The sequence below is a fragment of the Colobus angolensis genome, unplaced genomic scaffold (assembly GCF_000951035.1).
Source record: "Colobus angolensis palliatus isolate OR3802 unplaced genomic scaffold, Cang.pa_1.0 Scaffold2, whole genome shotgun sequence".
NCBI classification, from domain to species: domain Eukaryota; kingdom Metazoa; phylum Chordata; class Mammalia; order Primates; family Cercopithecidae; genus Colobus; species Colobus angolensis.
The window spans coordinates 7907860-7926653 of record NW_012115154.1 but is presented as its reverse complement, the minus strand read 5'-3'; the positions used below and the strand labels follow the sequence as shown (position 1 = coordinate 7926653).

The 18794-nt window shown below is 49.6% G+C and overlaps 1 protein-coding gene across 2 annotated transcripts in view; it reads left to right on the top strand.

The window, feature by feature from the left end:
* The first annotated feature begins 1660 nt into the window (after positions 1-1660).
* The window catches only part of HIPK2 (homeodomain interacting protein kinase 2), a 164413-nt gene continuing 147279 nt past the window's right edge, over positions 1661-18794 (top strand). For both annotated transcript variants that reach the window (XM_011941283.1, XM_011941282.1), the window contains exon 1: positions 1661-2742. In XM_011941283.1, coding sequence (XP_011796673.1) covers positions 1661-2742 — 1082 coding nt within the window. The remainder of the gene's footprint in view (positions 2743-18794) is intronic.

Below are 18794 nucleotides of genomic sequence, written 5' to 3'. Positions count from 1 at the left end.
AGAAAGAACAGTGGTGGAAGCAGGTTCAAGAGAAAATGGGACAAATATGGATCATGAGAATCGGGAACTTTTTTAGTATTGGAAAAAAGCAACACCTCTTTCTCTCAGACTGGAGAGAAAGAATGAAGGATGGAGGATGATGTAGATTCAGGAATGTTCTGAAATGAAGAAGGAAATAAAGGAGGAAAGTAAGGCTGACCTCAGGCTTCTGGACAAAGTGGAAGTTGGGTCATCTACTGAGAGAGAATGCGGGCGAGGGCGATGGTCGATGGAGTAGAAAGCATGTTAAATAACCACTCTAGGTAATGCCAGGGGCTCCGAGAGACAGGAACACTAGGTTAGCCAACCACCAGCAGGGCTTGCAGAAGCTCCACTTCCTTGTGGCTTCTGTGAGAAACGTTTGTTGACTGTGGCTTAGAAGATGGGCAATGTTTGTTACTCTTTTAACTTTTAAGGAGTTATCCTTCTTCATCACCTTACTATTTTTGCTTAATGCATTTTCTATGAATTTTTGTTTTAGTGTCACCATAATTTGTACAAGTGTTCCAGAATAATGGTCTTATAGGTTTCTAAGTTTATCTAAATTGTGGATGAGATGTTGGTATGAAATAATTAGTACTTTTGGTCAGACATGGTGGCTCACGTCTGTAATCCCAGCACTTTGGGAGGCTGAGGCAGGTGGATCACCTGAGGTCAAGAGTTTGAGACCAGCCTGGCCAACATGGTGAAACCCTATCCCTACTAAAAATTCAAAAATTAATTGGGCGTGGTGGCACGAGCCTATAATCCCAGCCTTGGGAGGCTGAGGCAGGAGAATGACTTGAAACCTGGGAGGCGGAGGTGGCATTGAGCCGAGATCGTGCCCTTGCACTGCAGCCTGGATGACAAGAGCGAGACTCAGTCTCAAAAAACAACAACATCAACAACAACAAAAAATAGTACTTTCTAGAGAAATGTATTGATATATGGATTTAGCAGGAAAAGTGAGTGAATGGAGCCACAAATTGTGCTACCCAGTCCCCACCAGTAAGGCTAATAAAATGTTTTACGCTGTTGAAATGAAAAATATCAGACCAACTGCTGATCCACTCAACCCTACAGAATTCATTTACGGTGACGAAGATGCCAGATGGTAATTAGAATTAGGGTTCATCCAGGATCCAGAAGATCCTGATTCTGGCCTGGTGTTGGGGCCTGTTTGGGAAGATGTTTCCTCAAACCAGTGAACCTGACAGGGTCTGTCCACAAAGCTGAGCTGATTATGTGGGCAACGAAGTACGTGACAGTTAGCATAGTCTCCTGAGTTTCAGGAGGAAGCAACCCAGGGAGAACTGAAGAAGAATCCATTTCTGTCACAAATAATGTTTATTTTAAAAAATGATGACTTATGTCCTGATATTGGAATTCTGTTTCTGAGTCTCAACTGTGTTGCTGGCACCTAATGGTGGCAGGTGGCACCCTGGAACCACTTGGTTCCACAAACTCAGTGACCAGAATGTACTTCTGGGTGGAATAGATTGACTTTTTCAACCTTGTTTTCAAGTGGGAAGGAAACATTCTGTGTGGCCCAAACCAAGATGAGAACTGAAGGGAATCTGTTGAGTTTACTTATACCAAGCTGAATCCGATACTTACTTTTCGTTTTCCTTTCCTTGTAGGTATGGCCTCACATGTGCAAGTTTTCTCCCCTCACACCCTGCAATCAAGTGCCTTCTGTAGTGTGAAGAAACTGAAAATAGAGCCGAGTTCCAACTGGGACATGACTGGGTACGGCTCCCACAGCAAAGTGTATAGCCAGAGCAAGAACATTCCCCCGTCGCAGCCAGCCACCACAACCGTCAGCACCTCCTTGCCGGTCCCAAACCCAAGCCTACCTTACGAGCAGACCATCATCTTCCCAGGAAGCACCGGGCACATCGTGGTCACCTCAGCAAGCAGCACTTCTGTCACCGGGCACGTCCTCGGCGGACCACACAACCTAATGCGTCGAAGCACTGTGAGCCTCCTTGATACCTACCAAAAATGTGGCCTCAAGCGTAAGAGTGAGGAGATTGAGAACACAAGCAGCGTGCAGATCATCGAGGAGCACCCACCCATGATTCAGAATAATGCCAGCGGGGCCACTGTCGCCACTGCCACCACGTCGACTGCCACCTCCAAAAACAGTGGCTCCAACAGCGAGGGTGACTATCAGCTGGTGCAGCATGAGGTGCTGTGCTCCATGACCAACACTTACGAGGTCTTAGAGTTCTTGGGCCGAGGGACATTTGGGCAAGTGGTCAAGTGCTGGAAACGGGGCACCAATGAGATTGTAGCCATCAAGATCCTGAAGAACCACCCGTCCTATGCCCGACAAGGTCAGATTGAAGTGAGCATCCTGGCCCGGTTGAGCACGGAGAGTGCCGATGACTATAACTTCGTCCGGGCCTACGAATGTTTCCAGCACAAGAACCACACGTGCTTGGTCTTCGAGATGTTGGAGCAGAACCTCTATGACTTTCTGAAGCAAAACAAGTTTAGCCCCTTGCCCCTCAAATACATTCGCCCAGTTCTCCAGCAGGTAGCCACAGCCCTGATGAAACTCAAAAGCCTAGGTCTTATCCATGCTGACCTCAAACCGGAAAACATCATGCTGGTGGATCCATCTAGACAACCATACAGAGTCAAGGTCATCGACTTTGGTTCAGCCAGCCACGTGTCCAAGGCTGTGTGCTCCACCTACTTGCAGTCTAGATATTACAGGTAAGACTGTCCACACGGAGACAGGAGCTGCTGAATGCTCAGTGGCACTCACAGAAAATGTGCAGCCTTAGTCACTGTGGTGAGATAAAATTATATGTGTACAGTTCTTGCCTTCAAGTGATCTTAATGTACTTAGGAAATTAGGACATGTGCACATTGCGATGTCAATTAGAAGTCACATTAGAATGGAGCCAGGTAAGATCCGTGGCATAGGTGTTCAGTTTTGGAAGGGCTCCCTGGGACCTGGGGTGCAGAGCAGAGGCGAAGCAGAGGATTTCCGTCCTCCCAGATGGGTAGGATCTAGGCAGGTGGTGGAGAGAGAGGGACATGCCATCCACAGTCCACAGTCACACTAGTGGGAATTTACAGGAAACAAGAAGGACACCCGCCTGGCCAGAACAGTTTGTGAGTGGTGGGAGATGTGAGTGAAAGGACGGGTTGGAACCAGGTCACTGGGAGTCTTAAATATCAGATCACGGAATTCGAACTGTGTCCTCAAACCCAGAGCAAGTCCTGGAAACCTTGAACAACATAAGGTAATGGGGTAAAAAGGATGTTCTGAGAAGGTTCCTTGTCTATCCATGTGCAGAAGGGCTGGAGGAAGGGAGAGACTAGTCTGGGGCCAGCTAGCTGGCTCCTGTGGTGAGGTGACTCCAGGCTTTGGGTCAGGACGATGGAGGAATGATAGTGTCTGTGGCAGGAAAGTGTGTTCAGTCATGGACTCACACATGCAGTCATTCAACCAGCTTTGATTTCACTTCTAACATGTGCCAGGCACAGTGCTAGGTATAGGGATGTAGACAGGGTCCTTGCCATCCTGGGGTATCTGGAAGCTTTTCAGGGACCCCTGTATGCAGTCAGGATTGGAACCGCTGCCGACACGGAGCTGAGATGGGAGTGCTGGCTTTGGAGTCAGGAAAGGCCAGAGTGAACCTGGTCCCTCCTCTCCTAATTGCCTGATTTCTCCATGCCTTCATTTCCTAACCCATGAACTGGGAAAAATCCTCTCATCAGCCTCGTGGGCGGCTGGAGGGTAACACGGCTGTAACCTGGCTTAGGTGTGTCACTCTGTGGCCGGCCATGGCAGGTGTGCAGCACGGAGGTGGCAGGGATGGAAAGCAAGACCCTGCTCTGTGGAACCAGCCTGGGCATGTGTTTGGGGTGGTGCCGAACAGTCCAGTAGAGATAGAAGTCACAAGAAAGAAAACTGAAACTCCCATGGGAAGATGGGACAGATGCACATTTAAGAGCATGCCATGTAGGCAGGAAAACCAGGGTCCCCGGAGGCCATCCTGCTGAGACCTCCTGCCCCACACTCGCTTGCGGGTGTGCTTTCTTTATGCGCCTTTCAAGGCCACAGAGAGAAGGCTGGAACATGCCCCAGTGCCGTGTCGACACAGCTGACCTGTCACCCATTCCTGGGGCTGACCTGGGCCAGCTTCCCCTTCTTGCTCCCTGTCTGGGCCCCCAGCCTGGCTGCAGGCAGAGCTGTTGCAAGTCTCTTCCCAGCCCCTCCCTCAGCCTGCTGGGCACCAGGCCCTCCTTCCCTGGGAGAGCAACAGCCCCTCCGCTTGGGTCCCCAGATGCCCTCCACCCCGTCTCCTTTTATCCAAATCCTGAGTCACACAGGAGGTTTTGAGGCCTCTCCACCTATGCTGTTTCTGTCTTCCCTCTTCCCTTTAGGAGACATTTCATGAGTTAGAGCAGCTCTCTGCAAGCCTCTTCTCTGCCCTGCCCTGAGGATTCCTTTCCCACTCATTTCCTATGTGCAGGAAAGGTCTCCACTGGCCTGTGCTTTCAGCACCAGGCCCTGTGTGGACAGACAGGTCTACTGCTGCCCTTCCACTTCCTCTCCACTCCCTCCTCCTGACCATGCTATCCACTCTCTGCCCTGCTGGCCCCAGAGCCAATGGCAGGGAGAAGTAAGCCCAGGGCGGGAGCCCCCAAGGAAGGTGGGCACCTCCTTGTGTCCGGAGGAGAAAGATGGGCAATGGTTGAGTGGATCTGGAGGTTTGGGTGCCCGGTACCGACAGCACATGTTCTCTGTAGAGAGTGCCTGGGCCTCTGAAAGCCAGCTCTAGTGGCCGTCCCGGGTACCAGCCCCACTGGGGGCTAGCTGGTGCTGTGCTGGCTCTCCGTTACCCCACACGGGAGGCCGCTGTGCCACTTCATATTTAGGTTGGTAAATTCAGCATGCCAAAGGCTGGCTCTTTCTAGTTCTTGGCCTGAATTCAGGGTGAAGAGCCCCTGACTTGGCTGCTAGGGCTTTTATTTAGTTCATCTGAATTGCTGCATCATGAACACATACCAGTGTTACTAAAATTTACTAAAAGCTAGCATGGCAACTTGTAAAAAGACTTCAACAAACTCTGTTTAAAAGGCAGCACATCCTTAGAGCAAAACTTGGCTAATCGAGTAAGCTGAATTGGGGATTCTTAAGACCCCCTTGTCATCTTGCCTTCTGGTGCCCACGGGACACTTCCTAAGCCATCCCTGCCCACCCCCTTGGACTCTGCAGTTTTTCTTTGCTTTCCTGCCTGGTGCTGGTGCCCCTAGTGCTGGGAGACAGGCTGCAAAATCGGGGATCCTAGCTCAGGAAGCCTGCGGCAGCAGTAGGAGTTTGCCTGTGAGGGCTGGAGAGGGCTGACTCCTTCACCTGGACTCACGGCGATCCTCTCCTGCCCCACTCTGTGGGTGAGATCAGGCCTTTTGGACGCCTCTGGTGGGTGTGGCAGGCTGGTTTGCTGGCCATTCCTGGGCCCTCAGGAGCCCTCTTCTCCCCACTTCGTGACAGGCACAGTCACATCTGGCCCCTGTATCCCCACATCCCTCTGAAGGACCCTCCGCTTAGTGGTGATAGTATCCTCTCTTCACCCCTGAAATCACCATTGCCTAAAATTCTGAGCAGGAAGGCCTCTTCCTCCTTTCTGTGGTCACCTTCAGGCCCTCGCGTCAGCCTGCCTGTGTCCATCCCTGGTTCCAAGGATACGGTCAGCAGGAAAGGCAGCCGCTCTTCTGCCTGAAATGAGGCTTCATTTCTAAGTTGGCTCAATGTTCTGTTTCTCCCTCAGGCCTTGTCTGAGCCTTGCAGTGGTTTGCCACCATATAGATCGATCCGAGTTTTCGAGGACAGTCTCTAGTGCTCTGTCTCTGTTCATCCCAGCTGTGTGGGACAGCCAGCTCTAGGCCACGCTTATCAAGGTGATTTTCCTGATGGCTTTGCCTCTTATTAGGAAAGAGAGGGGACAAGAAAAGCTCTTTAACTGTCCATCGTTAAAGCCCATGTCCCAGCTTTCAGCTGCATCTGCATCTTGAGAGAATGGCTGTGTTTGAGCAGCCTGGGCTGGGGAAGTCATTGCATGCCGTGCATCCAGCCTCCCGGCAGGCTGGCCTTCATCCTGCAGGTGGTGGGTGGGGACTTTCTCCCCTCAGCCCCCTGTATCTGAGCGGGGCACATTATCATCCCAGGACATCTGACTTTCAAAAGGTAGAGTACTTATGTGTCCCTCTGTCATTTTACATGGGACTGGGCTAAGTGTCTCAACCCACCATTGTCCCCGCCTCGTGACACAGAAATGGTGTGAGACAAGGATATGTTATCCTCGCCTGGGGGACTTGGCAAAGGAGGTGGTGTCCCCAGAGCCAACTGTTTTCCCCAGCTCTCAGGCATGTGCCTGGCTGCAGTGCCTGTTGGTATTCTGTGAGGCAAGCCCACTGGTGTGTTTTTCAGGAAACAAAGGCTGCTTTTTAAGTTTTTTTCTTGAGTCTGAAGCAGGGGTATTCCCTTCCAACTCGAAGGTCAGTTATGTAGTTAACTGTCAGCTGCCTGGGTTCTCAGGTTTTACTGTGCACGGGAATCACCTGGAGAGGTTGCTGGGAACAGATTCTCCCTGGGAGTGCCCTGGGAGAAAGTCCACACCCACCACCACAGAGACTTGCCTCAGAGAACTGGAGGTGAGCCAGGCAGGGGGTCTTAGGACCAGTCTTTGAGAAACACTATTATGAGGGACAGAGGGATTTTCTTAATGGTGTCACCTTGCAGGTATTCACACCCAAAAGAACAGAGTTGTAGGTAGTCCTTGCTTTTATTACTTCACCTTGGGCGCCCCTGCCCTTTCCTTATTTAATTCTATATTGATGCCAGTTCATTTTGTTTGTTAATTTTTTTCCTTTTTTCTTTTTCTTTTTTTTTTTTGGAGCAAGCAGTAAATTGGTACTGGAGTATTTCCATTATCAGCAAACTAAAAATAAGATCAAATATTAAACTTCACTTTCAGGAAAAACACAAACAAAAACACATGCCATTCAGGTAAAGAGTAATCAGTGATTAAAATATATGCTTTTTTTTTGGTTTCTGCTCTGGATTATTCAAAATATTCTTGTCTAGACTTTTTTGAAACACGTAAGACTGTTACCAGGACCCAAAAACTGAACATGAAAAATAGCAAATAATCCACTTTTTCAGAATAATCTAACCCTTTTTTCTTTTTTTTTTTTTTTTGTTTGACACAAAGTCTCGCTCTGTTGCCCAGCCTGGAGTGCAGTGGCGCGCTCTCGGCTCACTGCAAGCTCGCTCTGCCTCCCGGGCTCACCCCATTCTTCTGCTTCAGCCTCCTGAGTAGCTGGGACTACAGGCGCCCACGACCACACCCAGCTAATTGTTTTGTATTTTTAGTAGAGATGGGGTTTCACCGTGTTAGCCAGGATAGTCTCGATCTCCTGACCTCATGATCCGCCTGCCTCAGCCTCCCAAAATTCTGGGATTACAGGCGTGAGCCACTGCGCCTGGCTTTTTTTTTTTGTCTGATTCTTTGGGGTGCAGACATTGTCTTCAAGTTGATTTCATGGTGGTTTTAAGTTGATTTCATGGTGGTTTTAGGTGGGGGTATGTATTATTCCATTCTTGCACTGCTGTAAAGAGCTACCTGTGACTGGGTAGTTTATTTAAAAAAAGGTTTAATTGACTCACAGTTCTGCAGGGTGTATAGGAAGCATGGCTGGGAGGCCTCAGGAAATTTACAATCATGGAGGAAGGTGAAGGGGAAGCAGGCACGTCTTACATGGCTGGAGAAGGAGGAAGAGAGAGGTGGATTAGGTGCCACATGATTTTAAACAACCAAATCTCATGAGAACTCACTATCACAAGAACAGCAAGGGGGAAGTGTGCCCCCATGACCCAGTCACCTTTCACCAGGCCCCTCCTCCAACATTGGAGATCACAGTTCAACATGAGATTTGGATAGGGACACAGATCCAGACCGTATCAGGGTGGAGATTAATTTTCAGTTCAATTCATCAAACATTCATTACTGAGTGTCCCGTAGTAGATACATGCTCCAGGGTGCAGAGGGTAAGGCATGATCGCTAATCTTGCAGAGTTCACAGTCTCTTTGAAGAGATGGAAAACACAAACCCACTACCAACACTGTAATTCTGATGCTTCAATATTTTAAATGTTTGGACATTCAACAGAGATTTATTGTGAACCTACTGTGTGCCAGACTCTAGGGAAAAAATGATGAGCAAAGCCAGTTCAAAAAATTAAAAGTCAGTGAAAGATTTTGCAAGATGGGTTAATAGGGAAGTTAACATGAGATAGGGATGGGGAAGACTAGGGGTCATGGAGACTGGAATAAATAAGGGAAGATGGAAGAAATGATGGTGACTCCTTAGATAGTGACACCTGGCGGGATTCGAAGGCCTGTACCGGTGAGTGAAGCCTGACAATAGAGAGTTTTGAATACAGGCTTGAGGGGCTTGGTTTGAGCCAAAGTGCCAGTGCTGAGAGCCATTGTAAATTCTTGAACAAAGGAGAAGTTTAATGAAAATTAATGATGGTACAAATCAATTGGAATGGCAAAGAAAAAAAAAGTTGTGGGCATGTGGGGAGAGCCAGAGGCTAGGAGACAACTGTTGCTACTCAGGAATGAAGGGACGAGGCCCTAGACTATAATGGGGGGTTCTACCCCCCTCGTAGTATGAATGTGGACATTGTTAGTGCATTTAGCTTTTCCGATGGTTTGATTGCAGAATTGACTTAGAGGGAATAGCTTTTTGTTTGTTTTGCTTTCTTTTGTTTAATGACCTTGCTGTCTCTAAGGCTCAGTTCTGAAGCTCCAGTCTTTCAGAGCCTAGTTTCAAATCCCACCACTGCTATAAAGAAACAGGCTCTGAAAGGAGAGACAAGAGACCTTAGCACCAGTCCTAGCCCTGCCCCAAGCTAGCTGTGTTCCACTGAGTCATGGTCAGTAGAATGTCAGCTGTGACTGTCCACACTCCTCCATCTGGATCCCATTATGACCAGGGCCTGTGTTTACGAGGCGGTTGGCCAGAATTGCTGGTTCAGTCTGTGGCCAGGGAGCAGTTTTCTCTCCTGTGGGCTGACCTTGGCCTCATTAGCTGAAACTGGGAACCCTCCATGATCCCCTGATCAACGGAGAACAGGGCATATTCTAAAATGCCATGCCCTGGGCTGGAAATATCAGTCATTTCAAAAGGGGCATAGCTTTATAAAGCTATAAATATAAGTCATTTCAAAAATTGCATAACTTATGCAGATTATAGCATATAGAAAGTGACTGACTAGAAGTTAGGTTTGATTGAAAACGGGCCCTGAAAGCCAAGTGCATCGCAGGCATGAACTTTTTAAATTAATTTGTCTTTTACTAATAGAAACAACAGGAGAAGGTTCTAGTTTGCACTTGAAGATATGAAGTGAAATATTCAACCCACTGACAACTTCATTTGCCCAGGCAGACTGTTATAAATACACATGTGTATGTGTTTCGGGTTGCAGCTTCTCTTCTGAAGAGAAGTAATCAATAAGTTATCTAGGCTGTTAGGTTATCTTCAGGTTTCCCTTATTCATCTCTGGGACCTTCAGCTGTATGGTAAAATACTTTGCAATTAAAATTTCTCCTAATAAGTATTATTATTTAATTATAAGTATGAAATAACTGAACTGGAATGCTCTGTGTATACTGCCCTGGTACTGCAGTCCCCTCTTCATGCACACACATATGCACACACACATATGCACACACACAGACTCAAGTGACACAGTTTAAGCCCATGCGTGACTTGCAGGCATAGGTATGCTTATGAGAACCATGGTGACCAAGAAGCTGACACTCAGCCCTCCATACAGAGCTACTGATAATGCACACACACCCACATGCTCACAAGGCACACCCACCAAGCATGCGTGGACATGCAAGGGTACACGCACACACTTAAAGACCTGAAAATACCCCAGTGTCCTCAGAGACTAAGGGCCCGAGTGCAGAAGCGGTGTTCATGCCCTGGAAACTTGGCCCAGTTTTCTGCCTTGCCACAGGGCTGGCAAATACATGTCCCTAACCTGAGGACAGTAGGGCCAGAACTATTCTTGGGCTCAAGGTAGAGACCAGTCATTTTCCAAGCGGGATCTGAGTGCTCTCCTGCATCGTGACCCAGGGTGCTTGCTGAAACAAACCTAATGAACCGGCCCTTTGGGGGTGGGGGCCAGGTGACATGCATTTGGACAAGCTCTGCAGCAAATTCTTAAAAACACATACACAGTTTATTGAGGTATGATTTACCTACAGAAAGCTGTACATACTTAATATCCACGACTTGATGGATTCGGGGCTAAGTATATACCCGTGAAACCACCACAGCCTATGCCATAGGCATATCCACCGCCTCCGAAAGTGTCCTCTGCCCTTTTTATTTATTTTATTATTATACTTAGAGAATTGTTGCTTTGCTCCAGAGTGTCAGCCCACAGGGCTGTGCTGTAGACCGTGTGGAGGTTAGAGGGTGCGGCCAGCATGACAGCCTGGCATCGAGCTGTCTGTCTGTCTCCCAAGTGGTTGAGAGCCCCTCTGCAAGGCCCGTTTGTCACTTGGGGTCAGACCCTTTATGCCCTCCGGGGAAAGGGGGGCAACAGAGGAGATCCAGAATAATTGGGGGGTACCATAGGAGGGGTTATATGGGTTGGTGAACTGGCAAGCAGTGGGTGGTTAGGAGGGGAAAGCCTGGAACTCGGTGGGAGTGAGAAAGGTGAACAGCAGAAGAGACGTGAACGTGCCTTCCTTCCTGTACGATTTCCGATGGATAGCGCACTCACTGCCAAGGAGCTGCTGAACTCTCCCTGTAGCCACAGCTGGGTTTGGAGCTGTAACTCTCATATATGCATCCGACAGGTAATTTTTTGAATTCTGACGATGTGCCATACACTGTGTTGTGCTGAGGTTTCAGGATGTGAGTAGGAGTGCCCTCGGCTATGCAGTATCTGTCCCCAGTCTGCAATGGAAGAGGCTGTCCCAGGGTAGACAGCCAGCCCCCACTGTCCTGGCCCACCCTGGTCTCCCAGCTTGAACATCTCTCATTAAATTGAGAAGGCAGAGTTTGTCACCTTGAATCATTTTGCCAGTTCCTCTGGCTTTTAGAGCCACTAGCATGTCTGAGTCCTAGACGCTGCCCTGTGACAGCATGTCCCTGCGTTGCAGCAGTGCAAACAGGGCCACCCTTCTCTCGCTCACCAGTCTCCCCTGCAGGGTCTTATGGAGGGTGATTGAAGCCAGCAAACCCGAGGCCAGTGCCAGATGAGCCTCAGGGCTTTACGGGTATTGGGCTTGTGGCCCTTGTTCCGGGACAGATTGAGATGGTGTTGTTATGGAAGCAACTGTCTTTCAGATTTCTCCAAGAGCAAGGGCTTGGGTGCAGTTTGGCTGTTTGGGAGATGATTACAGGCATTAAGGAATTGGGACAGTGATGCTGAGAGGAGTAAGCCCCATGATCTTGGGCTGATATACACACAGGTCTCCATCCCACCTCTGAGGAGCCTGCCCGAGGCCTCCAGGAATGTGCCTGGGAAGGGCCAGAGGCCGGGGCTCTGGTCACAGGGGTTGAGGGCTGCCCCAGGGTGTTAACTCCCCTGTGTCTTTGCTTGGGCAGAGCTTGTGCCAGGACTGAGGGGGCTTGAGCAGGGTCAGAGGTGGCTCTGAAGCAGAAAAGCAAAGCGATGCAAAGTGCACCGGACTGAGGCCACAGTGTGGCTGAATCAGACAGAGTGTGACCCAGTGTGCCGGGGCGTCACTCTTTGCCCTTCCCACCAATCACATGTGTGGCATTTGTAAATGGAAAGGGAATAAAAGGAAATGCCTTTATAGACAAATCTGAGAACGCAGGCTAAGAATTCACAGTTGAGCTCTAAACGTTGTTTTGGAGGAGTTGGGGATCTCCACCTCCCGTGTGAGCAGGCAGGAGCCAGGCTGGGCTCTGAAATAGAACTCTGGAGCAGGGGAGGGGCTGAAAGCCGAAATACAAGCTCGCCACGGCAACAGTGGAAGTAGGTGGAGCTCAGCTACTCTCTCCCGTGTTTTCTGCCTTCATGCTTATTAAATGTTGCAGACACCATTTCCTAAGGCTCATCCGTGGAATGAATGAATGAATGACCAAATGCCTACATGCATGAATGAATGATATGAGCAGCCTCACATGCCTTGTAGCTTAGCTCATCCCGTCACCCACCAGAAACCCTTGTGTGTCCAGTTTCTTGTCATCTTTCATACAGGAACTTTCACTGCTGCCTAAGTCCTGGGCCATGGCATCCAGCATCTCTGAACCCTGGATCACAGGGGCTGCCCGCATCTGCCTCTTGGGGAACATACACATCTCACCAAAAGCATTTATTCCCTCCCCTCTCGTCTTTCCACCTGTGTGAAGTTTAGATTTAAGGCCTGCAGACAGCTGATTCAGCTTCAAACAGATCAGTTCCCTGAAATCAGCCAACATCTGTCTTGTCCCATTATACCTTCACAGAAAATGAGAAGCGACTTCCCCAGCATAAAGAAGGGACAAAATGCAGCAAGACCTGGCTGAGTAACCTTGAGGATAGAAAGACAGCGTCATCCCCGAGGCCTCGTAACCTCCCATCTGCTTTTCTGTTTTTGAGGCTCTGTGGACATGCTACTCACGTTCCTTGTAACTTTGTCTTCGTACGTAAAAGCTGTGTGAACAAAGGCTTTCTGGAGAGAATAAGGCCAATCGTCAGCTGCTCAACCCATGCCTGGCACATAGTGAGCACTCTGGAAATGTTAGCTGCTTTTTTTTTTTTCTACTAATCTTATCATCCTTGTTATTATTTGTATTATCGTTACTATCATGCAGCAGGCAGAGCTGGATTTGAATTCCAGATCTGCTACTTTCCAGCTGTGTGACTCCAGGCAAGTTCCCAAACCTCTCTGAGGCTTATTGTTCTTTTCTCTTAAAAGGGAAAGCTACTAGCAACTGCGTAGTTGCTAGTAGCTTTCCCTTTTAAGAGAAGATGAGGTTGGAAGGGACTGAATGAGATAGATGCATGTGTTTAACTCACCCTCTGTCATGCCTGGCACACAGCAGCTCTGTCACGAATAAGCACCATGCTTTCCCCAGCCACCCTGCCCAGGTCCATGCTTCTGTGACAGCATGCATTTTCCTTGGCCTGGTGTCATCATTCATGATTTGTAAGCCAGGCATCCCCAGTATTCCCAAGCTTCTTGGGGCTGTGCATCATTTCTTTTTCATCTTATAGACGCCTGGAGGCCCAGCATCGTGTATCAGACTCACTAGGTCCCAAAGGAACAAGGGCCTGGATGTTGGGAGTGTGGTCAGTGGGTTTCCTCTGGCACCAGGAAGGAACAAGGTCCAGCATTTGGGGAGAGAGGAGACACCTCTTCCCGAGGCCAGAGGGAAGAATACAGATCTTGGTTGCTGTGGGGAGGAAGGTGGGGGTACACTTCCTGACTTAAGAGCTGCATCTCCAGGCTGCTCTTGCTGCTGCTGGCCCAGGAGCAACGCTGGAGTCCTGTGGTCTGAGGGTGGGGTGCAGGGGCCTCTGAGGAGAGTGGTAGGATGGGGCACTGGAGGCCTTGGGGGTTAAACTGCCTTTGACACCTGCTGATACCTCCTGCAGCCACGTGCATCACTATTGACATCACTAGGGTCAAAAAGCCAAGGCTGGAGTGATGCCAAAGAGCCTGTTTAAGACTCCCCTGAAGACAGAGCACGTCTGTGTGTATGGGGTGTGTGTTGGGTGTGCTTATGTATGGTGGGCGTTTTATGGTGTGTATGTATGTGTTCACATGGAGTATGTATACGTTGGTGTGTGGGATGGGGTGTGTTGGGGTGTGTGTGTGTTGGGTGTAGTGTGGGCACATGTAGCATGTGTTGGTGCTGTGTGTGTGTGTGTGTTGGGGGTGTGTGTGTTGGGTATAGTGTGGGTGTGGGGGAGGTGTATGTGTTGGATATGCTGTGTGTTGGGTGTGGTGTATGTGTGTGTGTTGGAGGGTGTGTGTGTTGGGTACAGTGTGGGTGTGGGGGGTGTTTGTGTTGGGTGTAGTGTGTGTTGGGTGTGGTGTGTGTGTTGTATGTGTTGGGGGTTGGGAGTGTGTATGTTGGGTATAGTGTGGGTGTGGGGGGGTTGTGTTGGGTGTGGTGTGGTGTATGTTGGGTATGTAGGGTATAGTGTGGGTGTGGGGGGTGTATGTGTTGGGTGTAGTGTGTGTTGGGTGTGGTGTGGTGTGTGTGGTGTGTGTTGGGGTATGTATCTTGGGTACAGTGTGGGTGTGGGGGGGTGTTTGTGTTGGGTGTAGTGTGTGGTGTGTGGTATGTGTTGGGGTGTGTATGTTGTGTAGTGTGGGTGTGGGGGAGGTGTTTGTGTTGGGTGTAGTGTGTATTGGGTGTGGTGTGGGGTGTGTGGTGTGTCTTGGGGGTGTGTAAGTTGGGTATAGTGTGAGTGTGGGGTGATGTTTGTGTTGGGTGTAGTGTGTGTTGGTGTGGTGTGTGTGTGGTGTGTGTTGGGCGTGTGTATGTTGGGTATAGTGGGTATAGTGTGGGTGTGGGGGAGGTGTTTGTGTTGGGTGTGGTGTGTGTTTGGTGTGTTGTGTGTGTTGGAGGGTGTGTATGTTGGGTATAGTGTGGGTGTGGGAGGGTGTTTGTGTCAGCTGTAGTGTGGGCGCGTGTAGCATGTGTTGGGTGTGGTGTGTGTGTTGGGTACGTGTGCTGCTGCATGTGTATCCAGTGGCAGCAGGTAGACTGGTGCATGGTGTTCCCTGTATTTAGATCCCCTTCTTTGTCCTAATTCTCATGACTGGGGAAGTGTCATCCCCAGTCACAGCCTTATGTATGTGGACGTTGGCCATAAAAGTTCTTTGGCCAGAACACGAGGGAGAAACTGTTAGTGCCACTTCTTTGTCATCCTCTGACCTCCATGAAGGATTTCTTGTCCTCCTGTTTTTGTAAATTAGAACTTACATTGGCAAATAAAATGCACTAAGTACGAGCCCCCAGAATATAAATAGATCTGGCACCAAGAGAGCCAGATGATGTCCGCACTTGTGAAAGTCAAACATTCACCCTGAGCAGCATCAGAAGGTTTTAGGATGATGTGGCTGTTCTGTATTCCGAGTGTGGTGGTGGTGACACAAATCTATACATGGGCTAAAATTCATAGAACTTTATGTTTTTAAAATGTTTAATTTTAAAATATTTTCAAAATGATTTTAAATCTATTTACCCCTAACGACCTCTAGGGAAATTGTTGATAATATTAAACCCATAAGCCTTACCGTGCCTAATTTTTCTTCCTGTTTTTGTTTTGTTGTGCTGTGTTTGGGTAAAAAAGATATCTTTGTTCATCCTGTCACAGGATGGCCAGGAGGGTAACCAGTCATTTCTGGAAACTGCCGGACAGGGGAACCTACGAAAACAACGCTGGGGCATAAACAGTTGCTGACGGCGGAAGCATTGATAGCATGCAGTTTCTTTAGTTTATGTGCTGTTTTGTATATGTGGTTCATCAACTTGTCTTCCAAAAATCAAGGACTGACTGCTAGAAACACAGAAGTGACGAACTATTACTGCTGAAATAGCAGGACTCTGCCAGTCCAGAGAGAAGGTGAGGCCTGAGTGGGGTTGTTGATCCAGCCTCCATGTGCCCAGGGGTCCTCCGTGTGCACAGGGGTCCCCACCTTGCTTCTGACATGATTATTTACGCCCACAGCCTGCATGCCCATGCGTGAGACGTCATGGCTTTCCCTGTAATCGTTTTCTGAAAACCAGCTTTCCCCTGTGGCAACCCTCCCTCCTTGAGGGCATTTTCAAGCTTACTATAGAGAAGCAGCTGGCTTGGCAGGAAAGGTCTCCCCCCAGCCCGCAGGGAGAGCACTGCCTTTATCCTGGATGTCATGGGGTACCGTGTCCTCATTCTAAGTGCTGGGCCTCGGCGAGGGTCCCTGTGCCTGGAGTGGTCCCAGCAGCTTGACCCGGGACACGCACCCCAGTGACTGGGCTGTGGCCCAAGGCCACATGCTGGGCTCGGAGCCAGGATGCTTCCCCGTCTCCACAGATAGGGGCATTCACTTGTTTTTTTGGAGGAAATAAGAGGGTCAACAGCCTGTAAATATCCTTCCACGGTGTCCTCTGCAGCTCAGAGCAGCCAGCGTAAGATGTGGGTTTTCAGGGCTGCTCCTGGCAGCGAGAGGCCCCGGCGTTTGCAGAGCTGAACTCACGATCAGGCTGCCCAGCCTCTCCTGCCACCGTCTTGTGCCCCGGCCTGTGCTGCTGGAGTCCGGAGCAGCACTGGGAGGGACCGTCCTTCCTTGCTGTCAAAAGACACCTCCTAAAGTGTGTTCTTCTTTCTCTGTTTCTCCTGGGCTCCCTGCTTGGCTCCCACGTCCAGATCCCTAACCTGGGATTGGAAGGTCTGGGATTTGAAGTCCTACTGGGTAGCCCCAGCCTGCCCCTCTGCCACTCTCTCATGTGGCCTCCGCACCAGCCTGACCTGCTCACTGTCTGTTCCAACCTGCATGGTGCCTTTGGCATAGGGTGCCTCCCCTGCCTCCCCTGGCCCCCAGGCCTCCAAACCCAGCCCTGCCCCATTCCCCTTGTGAAACTCAAGTGCCACCTTTGCCATAAGCAAAAGAGATGTCTCCCTCCTCTAAATATTTGCATTTAGTATAATCCATCTTCTTATTCATTTATCCATTTGATCCCCAAAGAAGTGATACATTTCTTAGGCCCAGGGTCTGGCTCTTAGACCCAGGGAGAGAACCAAGGCTGATTTTATCCACTAGTTGTATGGTGAACATGAATGGCCTGCCACCCTTGGCCTAGACTAGGGTAGTGAGACTGAGAGACCTGGGTCTCAGCGTCCCGCCAGCTGTGTGAGTTGGGATAAGTCTCACCACCTCTCCGACATGACTTTCCCATGGCTCACTGGATGAGAGCTGATGTTCTAGGTGAGGGCTTTGGGAATGGGAAAGGTCTTGGTAAGTTTTAAGCCTCATGTTGAGCCTCATAGCCTCTTCACGTCCCGCAGATAGCTGAGACTATAAATACATTATTATTTCTCACCGTGGACTCTCTGTCCCTGGCTTTTCCCTGTTCTTCTCCTCCTGCTACCTGTTTGTGTTTCTAAGGTTCTCAGACTAATCCAGGTGGACACGTCGGAAGTAGATAGGGAATCTCCAGACACCGCCCGACTTAGACACTGGGCACAAAGAGGAGAAATTCCAGCCTCTGGAGCGATACCAGTTCACTGCTTTACCTTCCTCCATCAGGGCTGTCCTTGCAAGAAACGCATTCACGTGGCTCTCCGCAGGTCCCAGTTAGTTTAGATTTTCTCTGAGAAATGTACTATTTTTTAATTTTTCCCAACTTTTTCTCTTTCTATTACATGTCAAGGTTCGTATAGAAAGTTCTGTCTTTTCGTTCTTCTCAGTGCTTGGCTTTGTAAAGTTTATTCTGCAAGTGATTTTGAATACCTACTATGTTCATGGCCCTGCAGAAGGACGAGGCCGCTCTGGGTTTGAGGAATGTGCTGGGGCTTCTTTGGAGAGGGACCATCTCTTCTGGGCACACCCCATTTGAGAGCATAGGAACTGGAAGGCCCCAGAAAATGAGCCACAGTGCTGCCTGCGAGACTCGGTCCCACACGGACCAAAAGGGGGATTCTGCTGAGAAAGCCTCACGAGAGAAATGAACTGAGGAGAGGAAATATCGTTTATAGGTTGACCAGAGTGGGAGGGTTAACTGTAAACGTGCAGATTTCAGAGACTGCAGCGTGGATGTACACAAAGGAAATACCCATTTAAGAAGTTGGGTGCATGGCTCTCTATTTGAACTAAACATAAGAGTTTGTATTGAAGCAGGCCTTTGCTGATGATGGTGACTCATGTTTTCTGAGTATTTCCAGGAACGGGCGTTTTGTGACTGTCATCATAGCTCTGAGGGTAGCTCTTGCAGCCTTATTGTCCCCATCATGTAGGGTACTGTGTGGTCAGTGCCTGGCCCCAGGTCACCCACATGTTGGTGACCACTACAACAGTACAGCCTCTGTGTCCCACTCTGGCTAGATGATTCCTGCTCCATTGCAGAAAGCAGGCATGTTGAGGGTCTCCAGGCTTGATGTGCACAGCAGGAAACCCCCAGCTTCTCTAGAAAGGCCTGGCCTCGGGCGCAGTGGCTCACGCCTGTAATCCCAGCACTTTGGGAGGCCGAGGCGGGCGGATCACAAGGTCAGGAGATCGAGACCATGGTGAAACCCCGTCTCTACTAAAAATACAAAAAATTAGCCGGGCGCGGTGGCGGGCGCCTGTAGTCCCAGCTACTCAGGAGGCTGAGGCAGGAGAATGGTGTGAACCCGGGAGGTGGAGCTTGCAGTGAGCCGAGATCGCGCCACTGCACTCCAGCCTGGGCGACAGAGCGAGACTCCACCTCAAAAAAAAAAAAAAAGACAAAAGAAAGGCCTGGCCTCAGGCACCCTCGAAAACACGTCTGATTTCAGCAGTCTCACGTCAGCCCTCCCCTCCCTCACCTGGCACAGGCAAGTGCGCTGCCCTCTAGAGAGCGCCACTGAAGATTTGTTTTCCTGTCCTGTTGGGAACCGCGTGCTTGGTTAGCACAGACGTCGTCTGCCTGCATCACTGCTCAGTTCTGTCCGAGGCAATGATGATGCTGACCTCTCTGCACAGAGCAGCACTGCCCCTACTCCAGAATTAACGATTCAGTGCCCCAAACAAAGGCGG